Genomic DNA, 13,067 nt, shown 5'->3' with positions numbered 1-13,067 from the left:
ACGTTACAGTAGGTTCAGTAAGGCGACCACGATTAAGCTTAGCGTGGTGTATTGCTTGCTGTACCTAGTCCGACTTATATGCGCTGAGCCGTACCTTGATGGGAGCCCTTGACTCTGCAACAATCCATCAATACCCAATCACTAACGAGTTCAGTCCATTCGCGTTGGTTTGCGATCCCTGAATATACGCCGCCATCGTGTAGCACTTGCTGTCCCAGGTGCCATCCTGTCGTCACTGATTGCATCGCGCTGCGTCGCAGAGTCATCGGGCATCATCGTTTTCGACCATACTGCTGCATACTCTCCGAACCCCTGCGGTTTGCCATTGCGCATCAGGACTCGGCAAGCTTCCACACAAAAGTAGATCCACCGTAGGTACTCAACCATGGGCTGTCGCGGCGCAGCCCACCTTTGCCAACACAGCTCGCGTCACGATACCGCGGGAAATGTTGTATGAACCATAAATATTGTCGCATTACTGACTCCGATAGTTGGTCAGTCAAGGAACGCGACAGAGTGACGCGTTACACTGTCGCTTGAGCATTTGGAAATCCGGTCAGTATCCCCGTGCCTTGCAGACTGTGGTCCCCGGCATAGTCGCACAAGGCCCGCTCTTGCGTCTTGGGTTGCAGGATCTTAATACTGACGTGGCTGGCCAGCGAATCAATTGCCAGCGCATAGCAGTCAGAGCCGTGAGTGGGGCTCTTGGACTGCAAGTCGCCGCATACAATATGTCGGAAAGTCCTCGAGCAGCTGAAGTTCAGGAGCCGGCGACATCAAATTCAACAGCAGAAGCTCAGCAGTCGCCTGACGAGAATGAACTCCAAGACATGAACGCCGGTCACCTCGAACTTGGGGACCAGTTCGAAGTCAAGGAACAGGATCGGTGGTTACCCATTGCAAACGGTATGTGGATCGCATGTTTCATTTGCTGTATTGACCCATGGTGCGGCCGTCACCCATGCCCCATTGCTTCCTTGTTGTGCGCCCTTTGCGCGACCACATGCATGTCGACGAATTTCGTCCCCGGTATCGCCCTCACCTCCACTTATACAGCTCAACCGCGCGTATCACTTGTTGTCATTCGTCGAATCAGAGTAGCTCCTGCCAGCCCTCGATCTGCGGCCATATTCCTGACAGGTCGGCTGGCGATAATAATGTCCTCCTCCTCTGAGTCCCCGCAACCGTCTCGTCCACAGCCGCAGCGCGCTCGCGCTGGGAGCAATGAATCAACCTCCGATGCTAATATTCGCAATTTTGCTCCAGTGGCGAGGATTATGAAAGGCGCCCTGCCAGACAATGCCAAAATCGCTAAAGAAGCCAAAGAATGCATGCAAGAATGCGTGAGCGAGTTCATATCGTTCATCACAAGTGAAGGTAAGCCCAGGAGAGGAGTGACTCGACGCGCTGACTGATCGCGTCACGACCACGCGGCTAATTCGTTCTTTCCAACGATTTCAGCCTCAGAGAAATGTCAACAGGAGAAAAGGAAGACGGTCAATGGCGAAGACATTCTATTCGCCATGACATCCCTCGGATTCGAGAATTATGCCGAAGCCCTGAAGATCTACCTGGCGCGATACAGAGAAGTAAAGAAACTCTAGGAGTGATGACAACGAAAGACACGCTTTTACTAACAGTACCACCAGACTCTCGTTGCCAGAGGCGAACAGCCACGTCAATCAGGCGCCGGTGGTGGTGCCAACACGGTCAGCACTTCGCCGCCATACGATGCTGGAGGACATGGCGTTCTCGGTGGCGCAATGGAGCCGCAAGAAGCGACATCAGATTTTCCCTACGGGGGTGTTGGTCATGGCGGCAGTGGCGACTACTAAGGCGGTGGTGTATCTGTCAACAAGATACATGCATACGTTACTGGTGTATTGCGACAGACAAACACTGACCGGATAGCCTTGTCTGCATTCGGACCGGAGTATATCTAGACTTCTCGACTGTACCAGGCTCCGGCACTACAGCAAATCATGCGTAGGCATCTCCGCTTTGTCACAACGCCATCGCCACTCTCGAATCGACCCCGTCAAGAAGGACATCCAGCGCAGGGGAATCGTCGGTATCGCTCAGCGCGTATACTGGGCGAGAGGGGGGAATACAAGTTGGCTGGAAGTACATTAGGGCGGGTGGTCAGCCTTGCTGCATTTTGCAGTGCAAGGATACGAAAGTCACGAGGAAAATGTCTCACCTGTACAATAAGATAATATACAAGTACATGCATGGCACGAGATATGTTGAGCGAGAGAAAGGGATGCGCCATTATTAAACTTATCTGATCAATTGGCGATGCCTACTTGCGTTCGTCAGGCGGGGGGTCTATTGATTAAGACGACGGGCCTTCTTCCATCTCAAGATCTTAAATGAAACTTATTTTCAGGAAACACAAATGATAGTGGCTAGTCTCTCAAACCCCGCAGTGCTGATTAGTCCATGTGAAGACCAGGTCACGATCTTATCACCAGAACAAGAAAAAGAAATAAATCAACCAAGCATGAGCAATATGCAACTCCATACTATTGCAAACAAGGAGAGAAGGAGACGAAATCTGAGATTAGATAGATTATCCGAGACAGACAATCAATCAGCCGGGACATCAGAACAATGCCTACCCTGGTCTACTCGCTCACGCGCGGAGAGGTCTATCACAGCCAAGCCTATCATAGCCAAGTTTTAAGCTGCTCAGATAGCCGCCGGACTACGTACATGTGCGCTGTATGCGATGCTACTCCAGATCACTCCGGTTGGAGCTTTGTCTAAGCTTTTATACGGAACTAAATGGAAGGCGTCACCTATCTGGAGTGGGCTTCCTGCGTGGTATCGAAATCGATGACTCAGTCAAGGAATATGCGCAAGGAGACATGACTTTTTACTGGATATGTGGCTGTGCCGCCCGCTGGGGAATCTTGTACAGCAAGACTTGTGACTAAGACGGGTAGGGCATTACCTTTCTTTACATCAGGTGAGACAACTTTCCTCCCTTGCATCGCCTGCATCGATCCAGGACTAGGTGGTCTTTGATAGATATGATTATAGTCGTAGCGCCGAAGATAGCTCCATCTCGCAGATCCAGTCAAGTCACTCTACCTGCTATTAATTTCTCACAGTGTTGAGAAGACAATTACTCGAGGCATTCGAGCTATGCAAGCCTACAAGGGGGCTGGGACTCGAGTAGTCAATGTAAATAGTTGAGGCCTTCCCCCTCTACAATGTAGGGGGTAAGCAAGAAATTAATCACCTTATTCCACCATACTATCCCTATATTTCATCATACAGAGCATCAACTCTAGGGGGCTATCACGAGCGGTACAGAGCACACGAACTGAAAGATAAGGTAAGATGTGCTCGCGCGATGGTCTTCCAAAGCACCACATGCCAGCTTTAACCTTTTTGGGCTAGATCCACCATCATGCAATCTATCCCAGATTAATCGTACTTCGATTCCCAAGAGTTCCAAAAGTTTGAAAACATGAATACTTTGTAAGGTGAGGTAGACTTCGCTCGCATGTACTTGAGGCACCGATACGAGGAACAGCACAGCGGCGCGATCCATTTCTACTTCTTTTACTCATGGTCATCGCAATCCCGAGGCCTGAGATGACTATCCGTCGCAAGCAGAGATCTTGTGACAAGGTGATCTTGTAATCGGATGATTCCAGGATCCGCTGTCAGACTAGCCTATTCGGGCTAGATTCGTTCATCATGGCTGGGTAATGGTTTAGACAAAGCTTTTGCGCGTTGGATATCATACCGTCTGCGTGAAGAGGCTGTTTATTAGAGGATACCAGTGTACCTTCGAATTCGTTTGTCGAAGTCACATTCTCAGGTAGGCTTCTTCTTCCTATCTGGGGCGATCCGGTGATTCCAGACGACCTTCACCAATATGAGATGAAGATGTATACCCATATGATCGATCTTTTGTAAATTTTTGTTCTTCTTTCCAATACCCAACACTAGCTAGCACTAGCCTGGCCTGCTGCATCATCACGCTTCAGCGCCCTGATCTTGCTATCCTCACCCGCCCCTGCAAATCCCACTCCGCTATCTGCCGAAGACGCAATGCCGTCCGCACCAGCTTTTCGTGCAAGGTCTCGATCATAACTGCTCGGATCAACACCTAGAATGCCACCGATGTTGTTTCTATCCCCAGGCACACTGAACTCGCGGAAAGCATACCGCCACTCATTCAGGTAGGCTCTCACTGCTTTGCCGACTTTGTCCTTGCCATTCTTGGAGTGGTGGCCTGTTCCGCAGATGGCGTACACTGGTCTACTCGATGTGGCGTGGTCCAGTAAGCAGGCCGTGAGATATGATACCGCTTCTTCCGGGTGTAGACCTAAACAGCTATCAGTAATGGAGAAACGTAGAGTAAGCGTTACAAGAGAATAGAACTGACCGTGAAGATCTACGAACAACTCCTTGGCTAGGCCGTTGCTCTTGTTCCGCTCCTCGTAGAGGCATCTCGCCGCCTCCCTGTGGGCTTCCTTCATCAAGTTGTTTTCGTTCTGACCCCGCAAGCTCAATGCTTTCGCTCCTCGTGCATCGTTTCTGTTCCAAGCCTGTGCAGCACTTTGGAGAAACTTGTTACGCAGTCCACCATGCTTAAACGCCTCAGCTCTAGCCTTCAGATAGGCCTTGTTCGCGTTCTCGCCCGTCTCAAGCCATGGGATTTGCTCGGGTGCAGGTATGGCCATTGCCGCAGCACTGTCTTCGCGCGAAGCATTGTATGGTCTCGTAGGCCTCACACCCCGGCGTGCTTGTGAAATGGGCGAAGGTGATGATGCCGAGGTTCGCACCACTTCGGCAAGAGAAGCTGGGCCAGGCACAGGACTTGCTTTCTGTGGAAGTGCTGCATGACCGTGACCACGCTTGCCGTGCCGTTTGCTGGATCGAGATGCGGCCGCGGAACCCAGAGAAGGGAATGCCTCGTCGTCGTTGACTGAAAGAGCTGATGGCGTAGCTGCACGCGACTGCTGGCGACTGGTGTGTTGGGAAGAAGGGCGACTGCGAGGCCCGGTCGGCACAAAAGTGGCAAATGGGTTAAGGACGGACGTAGACGGCGAAGTAGGGTTGGATTGCGGCGGGAGCGCCGAGTTCAACAGTGAAGAGTCAAAAGCGGAGTGTTCGTAAGGATTGGAAGTGGTCGGCTGCAATGCAGGAAAGGACTGATAGTCTTGCACCTGGAACGACGGCTGGGCTGCTTGCTGTGACGGAGAAGCGTCGCTCATTGTAAGTCTCGAGACAAGCGCAGAAGGATCGTGCGAGAAGATACAAGAGTCGCCAGCGAGGCAGCTGCCCATGAGCCAGTACTTGCAGAGATGATTACTGAGGTCGTGACTGAAACGGCAATCGGCTCTCGCGCAATGCCCACTGGACAGCCAATACTTGCACACAACGCCTGATGTCTTTAGATTGGTGGCAGGAGTGAGCGGCCTTGATTCGGGGTTCATCGACTTGCCGACGAGATAAGTACGGTTCTGTTCTTCCGACGCTTGACTGGTGTGCATGTCATGTGTGTCGACGAGGGAAATCAGTGTCTGGCTCAAGTCATAGCCATTGCTCTCGAGGATTTTCTCCAACTCATCGTCGGTTTTGTCGTCTCGAAGTATAGATCGCAGCATGTCGTAGGGACTCATGTCGACATTGTGAGGTTGCACCCACTCGGAAGCAGGGGTACCCAGAGCAGCGGAATCGTCGTTGACGAGCCAGTCGACATTATCACTGCCGTAGTCACCGTAGTTGTCGACGGTAGGACTAGACTCGCTGAACTGGTATGCGCTCAGGCTGGGACTGTGGGGTATAGCAGGGGTGGCGTATGCAAGGCGGGGCGAAGGCCGAGGCGAAGAAAAAGGAGAAGCGGTGGAAGACTTGGTGCGATTGAAAGCCGGCGGGGTTGCGAGAGAAGCGCTCGATATGCGTGGCGAGGGAGAAGCGGACTGCCTCTGCCACGGAGCAGGAGAAGCGCTCCTGATCAGCCGCGCGCGAACGGGACGAGGAGAGGTGCTGCTGCTCTGAGACGAATCTCTATGGCGCCATAATATGTCCAGCACAGCCTCCTCGAGCTCCTTGCCTATTAATTTTGTTTCCTTGCGCAAGACATCTTCCACTTTGTCCGTTTTGTCCTCATCGGCGATGTCTGGATCCTGAAGCACGGGCAAGCACAGCTGATATATCGCGTCGGAAACCATCATGTGTCAAAGGGGTGTCGCGTGGAGAGGCGGTTGTCTAGAGGAGCAAGAGAAGGATTAACAGGTGGAAGTTGGCAACAGGACGAGGTGGAGACGGAAGCTGGTATACAGCAGAAGAAAGGGTTATGGTACGAGTTATTGTACGAGTATCTGTGTAGCTGAGACGACAACGACTGACCGGTCAGCGTGAGTGCGCTCCCGCCTCGCAAAGCAATCGAGTGAACTAGAAATGTACTCAGGAGTACCTACGTTGTATACGACAGGCTAGAATAGCTATTGGCCCTGGCCACCGAGTGCACATGTAGAGAGGAAGGCAGAGGTGAGTGTAGACTCAGGCCGAGTTATCACGACGCAGGGCAACGTCGCGGTGCGTTGAGTTGTGAGTGAGTGCTGGCTGGCTAGCTGCACTGCTCTGAGCTGAGCTGAGCTGTGATTCGCTGTGCTCTGCAGGTCAATGCAAGCACGCAGATAATGTAGATGGGTCTGACACTCGAGAGAATGAGAGGTCAGGCAAAGGCTGAGGAGGCAGCTTGGCTCTCGGCTCGGCGCAACTCGATGCTGACAGAGAAGCAAGTGCAGTGAGACGGAGCAATCGGATCTCCCAGAAAGTGGTGCACGAGGATAGAATGAAGCACTGCAGCCAAAGAGGCAACAAGAACAAGAGAAGGGGGGGAATCAAGGATAGCGCAGCGAGTCACGTTGGCTGTGGATGGATGTTGATATTTGTGGGGAAATGGGCGAGACGGGATGATGATGATAGCGATGATGATGGTTATAACGATCATAACCACTGCAAGGAAAGAAACTCCCTCGAGGCTGTCCCAAGCCCTAAAGGTATTGCGCAGTGAGTGAGCAGTGGTCGCAACACCAGATGCGTCCGTCACTGTCTTGGGCCATGGGATATTGGGGGCCTCGGCATATGTACAGTTGCCGTCTGATACCAGAAAGGACGTAGCTCTACGCATACACCTCAGCCTTCAATGCATTGCTTTCTGTGCTGTACTTTGACTCTAAAATCAATCACTGATGCACTCTACAAAGGTACTTCATCCAGTCTATGTCTGTCCAGCGTGCTGAAACTTGACTGTACTTGTGCCGGGACTGCACAGGCCAGGCGTTGGTTACATGAGTACACTACCGTACCTTCCACTCAGACCGTTATGCTGTAACAATAATACTGCGCCTTCCGTACAAAGTGCCGTTAGCTTCTCCTATCTCTATTTCCACTTCCACTGCCATAATCCAATGGCTTACGAAGACTAAAGTACTGCTCTGTACCTCGCAATATTACTGGCCTTCCAGCTCTGACAAATCAGTCTTTGAGCTTCGACGTACAATGCTCTCATAGCTGTGGATCCATTTCTCTATCACCGACAGCCTCGATTCCACTACGCATCCTCCGTCGACACAACCATGGCGCCTTCTGCGACCATCACAGAGACCATCCTCAATCCCTCAGCTCCCAACGCGCCTTCGCTCGAACTGTCGTTCTTGCCCTTTCTCAAATCTACCTATCCTCCGTATGGCTACCCGTCAAAAGTCAACAGACCCATCTGTCCTGCCTATCGCGCCGGTCACTGTCCTCTCGGTCCGGCCTGTCCAGACAGGCATTACACGCCTCCGAACGAGCGCTCTGGAATCGGCCATTTGATTTGCAAGCATTATCAGAGAGGTCTATGCAAGAAGGGCGACCAGTGCGAGTTCGCCCATACCTTTGACCTCCGAGGAGAGAGGGAGTGCAAGGAGTTCAGCCGATGGGGCATCTGTCCTCAAGGCGAAGAATGTAAGCCAACATGCACCATGAATGACCTTGCCGATCCAGAGCTAACCATATCACTAGGTACCTACTTACACATTGGCCCGACTTCGCCTCTTCGCCTTGCGCCTTGTCCTCACTACGCCCGCGGGTTTTGCCCTCTCGGCCCTTACTGTAGTCTCCGCCACGTCAAACACGCCGCTCTTTGCCCTTTCTATCTTGCCGGTTTCTGTCCGAATGGCCGAGCCGGGCCTCCAGACAGAGACAATGTCGTGGCATGCGAATATGGAGCCCATCCTAAATGGTCGGAAGAGAAGGATCTGAAAAAGCCCGAAGCTCGCAGGGTCAAGCCGGAGGAGGAATTGAGAAGAGAGCAGGAACAGCGCGAAGAAGAGTTCTTCGCCGAGGAAGACAAGCGACGTGAACGCTTCGAGAGGGGTGAGACTGGCGCCGGCCGTGGCTGGGGCAAGCGGAGAAGAGGCAACTGGAAACGCAGAGGTGCTTGATCCACGTTTGCCCGGAACTTCGTAATACTTTACTTCGCCACAATACTGGTCGTAACTGATTACACCATCACGCAGTGCGACCCAGTGTCGCGCATGGCAGGACGAATGCTACGCTTGTTTGCTGCCAGGACCGCAATGTCAGACCACCTTGTCTGAGCAGACGGCGACCCGGAAGACACAGATAACCAACTTGAGTCCGAAATGGAAACTCCCCTAAAGATTGGTGTATTGGGTAGCACCCCTGAATCGAGACAGACTGGATACATACTGACCGACACATCATGCCAATCCGGCTATGAGCAAGCGTTGCACACGTGGGGTGCTGCCAGCTCTCCGAACACCAGCATCTCAACGCATGTTTGCGAGGTGGACCCACTTCGTTGCTACAGCGTACGGAGAGCGACCCAGCACTCGCGCCTCTGAGCATGTTCTAAAGCACATCAAAATTACTACCGAGATGTCCATCTTCCACGGGGCATAGCTTAGCACAGTATACTCAAATAGCCTGGAGCTTTCGTCCGTCATAAACGAGATGCGCGCCTAGGCTTTTCTTTTAGCCGCTTTGCGGAGAATCAAGAAAACACATGAATGAATGAAGGTCCACAAGATGTATATCAGATAATCGATAGATATGAGATCAAGTCAATCATCTTCATAAACTTGTCATATGTATCTGCATTACCTGCTCTCGTTATGTGAACAAGTAACCAATAAACAACAAATAATTGTCAGGTGGTACTTTTCTGTATTATAATTTGGTACACACCTCAGTAAATGTGACCAGTACTTGTAGTGATGCTGAACTTGGCACTCCGGAGACGTCACAGACGTTTGATGGAAGCAACATAAGGTACTAATGTACAGTAAGTCGTCGCTAATAATGCCATTCATAGCAAAGCAATCAATCCAACTATCTTATTCTCCGCTCCAAAAACACTATACCTACTCTCCTGTACATACCCATCATCATAACCATCAATACAGCTCTCCTGATCGATCTCACCTGTGAAAAACCAACAAAAAAAGACCACTAAATGCGGATCGCGGAGATCCTCTCAGACCTGACCTCTCTACGAGCCTGCGTAAGTTTGTCCACGCTTTATACACTATCCATACATCCTCCTATACTGTACATACTCCACTATTTCCTCCTCTCTCTCGAACCCTTCAGCCATGAGCGCATAAAGATGCCTGCCCAAGAAGAAAAAGACAGCTGTCTCGTAAAAAAGAAAAGTCCCTCCCACCTCATCTTAACAAGAGAAATAGGATCCAGCCGCAGCACTGGCCCTGCTAGCAGCCCGACCTTCCTCGTCAACCAGCGACGGAAAGTATGCTCCATCACTAGATCAGCGAGCAACGACAGCGGCTGCTCTGGGAACTTTCAGCGACAACGAAACCGACGCAGACGTGGACTTGGCCCGAGCGAGAGATTTACTGGATTTACATAAGAGCGTCGAACGCGCTTCTGGTGCTTCTTCGTCGACGCGGACCACTTTGGATTATGCACTTTTGCGGGCACGAGAGGATGTGCGGGCGGTTGTGACCGGGTTGGTCTGAGTTGTTAGTCTGGATGGGTCGCTTGGTCCTGTTCAGCGCCTTTCGGTGATTAAGTCTTTGCGTTAGGGAGCGGAGGGTGTTGTTTGGTGCTTATTCACTTTGTCAATATGACGATGGTTACGAGAACGATAATAAGATATTGGGTCTTAGTTTATTTTGACTGATTGATCCGCCTGAAATAAATGCCAACCTGAATGGCTTAGGAATGCTTTTCGAGAAAGAGAGGCATAATAGGAAAAGGTACCCATCTAGCAAAGTTGACCAGTTTCATCTAGGATACAGTTCATCAATACCGACCGACCACGGCAGTAGCAATGTTTGCACCCGGGGTCCCAACCAAGAAATGCAAAACCTGATGTCCTCCCACTCGGATGAATGTTCGTCTCAACTCATCCTTTACACGCCTTCCTCGAGACTTTTCAATCATTGGATCTATGATGACTATAGGATCTTCTCTCCAGGTACTATGTTCTCCTGATGCCGCAGTGGTCGTCATAGCACGTGCCGGCGGCGTGCGTTGTGTGGGCTCCCTCGGTCGGTCTCCGTCAATATTGTGCGAGGGTCTGACCTGCCAACTCACTTCACGAGGTCTCCCACGAGGCATCGCTCGTGCGCCGACCAGAAAGGATCTCTCTTTGGATTTTCCAACAACAGGCTTCTTCACTGGCTTCGAAACCTTGGCTTTTGGGCTCGCCTTTTTGACTACTTTCTTCAGCTTGTCCGTCAGACCTGGTTTCTTCGGTGCATCGGGCTTTGGCTTTGGCTTTGGTGCTGGCTTCGGCTTTGGCTTCGGTTTCGCTGCCGGCTTCGGCTTGGGTTTGGGCTTTGGTGCTGGCTTAGGCTTGGGCATCACCTTTGGTTTGGGCTTTGCTTCTGGCTTGGGCTTTGCCTCCGGCTTTGGCTTTGGCTTTGGTTTCGGTTTTGCCTCTGGCTTAGGCTTTGGCTTTGGTGTTGGTTTTGGCTTTGCTGCTGGCTTTACTGTTGGCTTTGCTGCTGGCTTCAACTTTGCCTTCAAGCTTGCAACAGATGGCTTCAGCTTGGGTTTCAATGCCGTTTTCAGGCTTGCCAGTGATGGCTTGCTCAGCCCAGACTTTTTCGGTGGAGGTTTCGTCGCTGGTTTGGCATGGTATTGCACTACAGTCGGTTGCGGGTGTGTTGCTGCAGGCGGTGGCTTGATAGGCTCTATAGCAGGAGGCGGCTGAACTGGCACCACAACTTCCGTTACCTTTGCAGGAGCTATAACAATAGGCGGAGGTGGCGGTTTCTGAGGAACCAAGGTTGGCTGAAGCACCGGTGGTACCGGTTCGACTATAATTGGAGCAACAGCCACAACTGGGGCAGGCACAATAGCTGGGGGGTCATTGCTGCGCAGTAAGACGGTCGCAGGGGTGGCCACCGTTGGCACAGATGGGAGGGGTGCTGGTGCTAGTGCTGGTGCTAGTGCTGGTGCTGGTGGAGGGGTCTCTGGCTTCGCCACAATTACGGCTTCCCCCTCATGGTTTGTTACAACTACTGAATCAATGTCAGCATGTGCACAATCGTCGAGGCTCGATTGAAACTGACCTGTTGCGATTCTTGTCACAGGAGGAGGGGATACAATGGCATCCTGGGGTAATGGTACTATGGCAGTAGCTACTTCAGGAGGTGGGACAACGAGCACTGGAGGATCAGGATCTCGTGCAGGTATCACTACCACTGTCGGTTCGATCTCTATGTCCGTCACTGGTGGAGGTACCACTGCGACAGGTTGTAGCACAGCTGCAGTCGACGGAGCCTCGGTCACCGATGGGACGACAGCTGGTACTTCGGGCAGAAGTGCCTGGACTATGACTGGCAGAGTTGGTGGAGCCTGAGGCGCAACTAACACGACAACTTCAGGTGGCGCTAGCGGTCCAGGTTGTGGTTCTGTTACCGCTGGTACAAGGGCTACCGGTTCTACAACAACAGGAGCTGGAGGTGGTACGTCGGGACCTGGTGAAGTAGGCGGCAAACCTGCAATGGGAGGAAGAGGTACTGGCGGCTCTTGTACAGGGACTATGACCACTGACGGCTCGGGAATTGGAACGGCTAGCACTATCGGCTCCTGCACTGGCTGAACAGGCGCCGGCTGTTCTACTTTGACGGGGACTGTAACCTGTGGACTTGGCACTGGAGGGTCAGGCACCAGGGGTTGAGACGTTGGGAGAACAGGCAGAAGAGCATCCAGCACCGGGATAGGAGCAGGTGCCGGTGGATCTGGTGCTGGTGAAATATTCACTGGAATTACAGGTGCCAAAACAACCGGAGCTGCAATCGCCACTGGCGCCTCAGGGACCGATAACACTGTGACTGGTGCTGGTGGATCTGGCGCTGGCGGGTCTACTGGCATTACCGAAGGTGGAATCGGTGCAGGGGGCACAGGTATTGGTGCTGGCGGACCTACTGGTATTGCTGGGGGAGCGATGGGCGTGGGGGGCGTGGGGGGCGCCGGTGCCGGTGGGTCGATATTTGCTACTATCGGGGCTGGAGGTTCAGGAATCGGCGGTACGACGGCCACAACAGGCAGAGGGGATCCTTGTACTGGGGGCTCTGGAGCGGGTGGTATCGTAACCGCGACAGGCACCGATGCCTCTGGCACTTGAGGAACCGCTGGCGCGGGTTCTGAAACTTGTATTACCAAAGGTGGTGGCTCTGGCGTCGGTGGTGCCAATACTAGGGGAGCTGGTACAGGCGGGTCAGAAAGTGGTGCCGTTACTGGGATTGGTGCTGGAGGAACTGGAGGTGGATCTGGTGCAGGTATAGGTGATACCGGCACTACAATAGGTTCTGGCGGCGGGTCTGGCGTCGGAGCAGGTGGCACTGGTGCTGGGATAGGTGCTGGTATTACTACAGCAGACGCAGCCGGTGCAGGAGGATCGGGTGCAGGGACAATTGGCGTGTCCGTAATGGGGGGGTCCGTCGCAGGGGGATCTGGCGCTGGGGGATCTGACGCAGGAGGGTCTGAAGCTGGATCTGAAGCTGGATCTGAAGCTTGATCTGCAGCAGGTTCGTCTGTCGCATGTGGATCTGTCG

At 52.6% G+C, this 13,067-nt stretch overlaps 4 protein-coding genes across 4 annotated transcripts; 3 read left to right on the top strand and 1 right to left on the bottom strand.

Annotated features, from left to right (window-relative positions):
- Positions 1 to 731: 731 nt before the first annotated feature.
- On the top strand, positions 732 to 1,835 carry AAFC00_001783 (uncharacterized protein; the record flags this gene model as incomplete). The annotated part of the gene is made up of 4 exons (XM_069341015.1): positions 732 to 906; positions 1,267 to 1,377; positions 1,462 to 1,589; positions 1,650 to 1,835. 4 exons carry the CDS (start codon positions 732 to 734, stop codon positions 1,833 to 1,835), a joined length of 600 nt encoding a protein of 199 aa, XP_069204528.1.
- Positions 1,836 to 3,962: 2,127 nt separating this feature from the next.
- AAFC00_001782 (uncharacterized protein) lies at positions 3,963 to 6,197 on the bottom strand (the record flags this gene model as incomplete). The annotated part of the gene is made up of 2 exons (XM_069341014.1): positions 3,963 to 4,345; positions 4,406 to 6,197. The coding sequence occupies 2 exons, from the start codon at positions 6,195 to 6,197 to the stop codon at positions 3,963 to 3,965; spliced, it is 2,175 nt and encodes a 724-aa protein (XP_069204527.1).
- Positions 6,198 to 7,610: 1,413 nt separating this feature from the next.
- Positions 7,611 to 8,459, top strand: AAFC00_001781 (uncharacterized protein; the record flags this gene model as incomplete). Its single annotated transcript, XM_069341013.1, has 2 exons — positions 7,611 to 7,980; positions 8,038 to 8,459. 2 exons carry the CDS (start codon positions 7,611 to 7,613, stop codon positions 8,457 to 8,459), a joined length of 792 nt encoding a protein of 263 aa, XP_069204526.1.
- A 1,034-nt stretch (positions 8,460 to 9,493) lies between these two features.
- AAFC00_001780 (uncharacterized protein) lies at positions 9,494 to 10,016 on the top strand (the record flags this gene model as incomplete). Its single annotated transcript, XM_069341012.1, has 2 exons — positions 9,494 to 9,541; positions 9,726 to 10,016. 2 exons carry the CDS (start codon positions 9,494 to 9,496, stop codon positions 10,014 to 10,016), a joined length of 339 nt encoding a protein of 112 aa, XP_069204525.1.
- Between the last annotated feature and the right edge of the window lie 3,051 nt (positions 10,017 to 13,067).

This window comes from Neodothiora populina (assembly GCF_041146345.1).
Source record: "Neodothiora populina strain CPC 39397 chromosome Unknown canker_contig_13, whole genome shotgun sequence".
Lineage (NCBI taxonomy): Eukaryota > Fungi > Ascomycota > Dothideomycetes > Dothideales > Dothioraceae > Neodothiora > Neodothiora populina.
The sequence above is the reverse complement of the archived record's forward strand: the minus strand, read 5'-3'. Positions and strand labels throughout refer to the sequence as shown.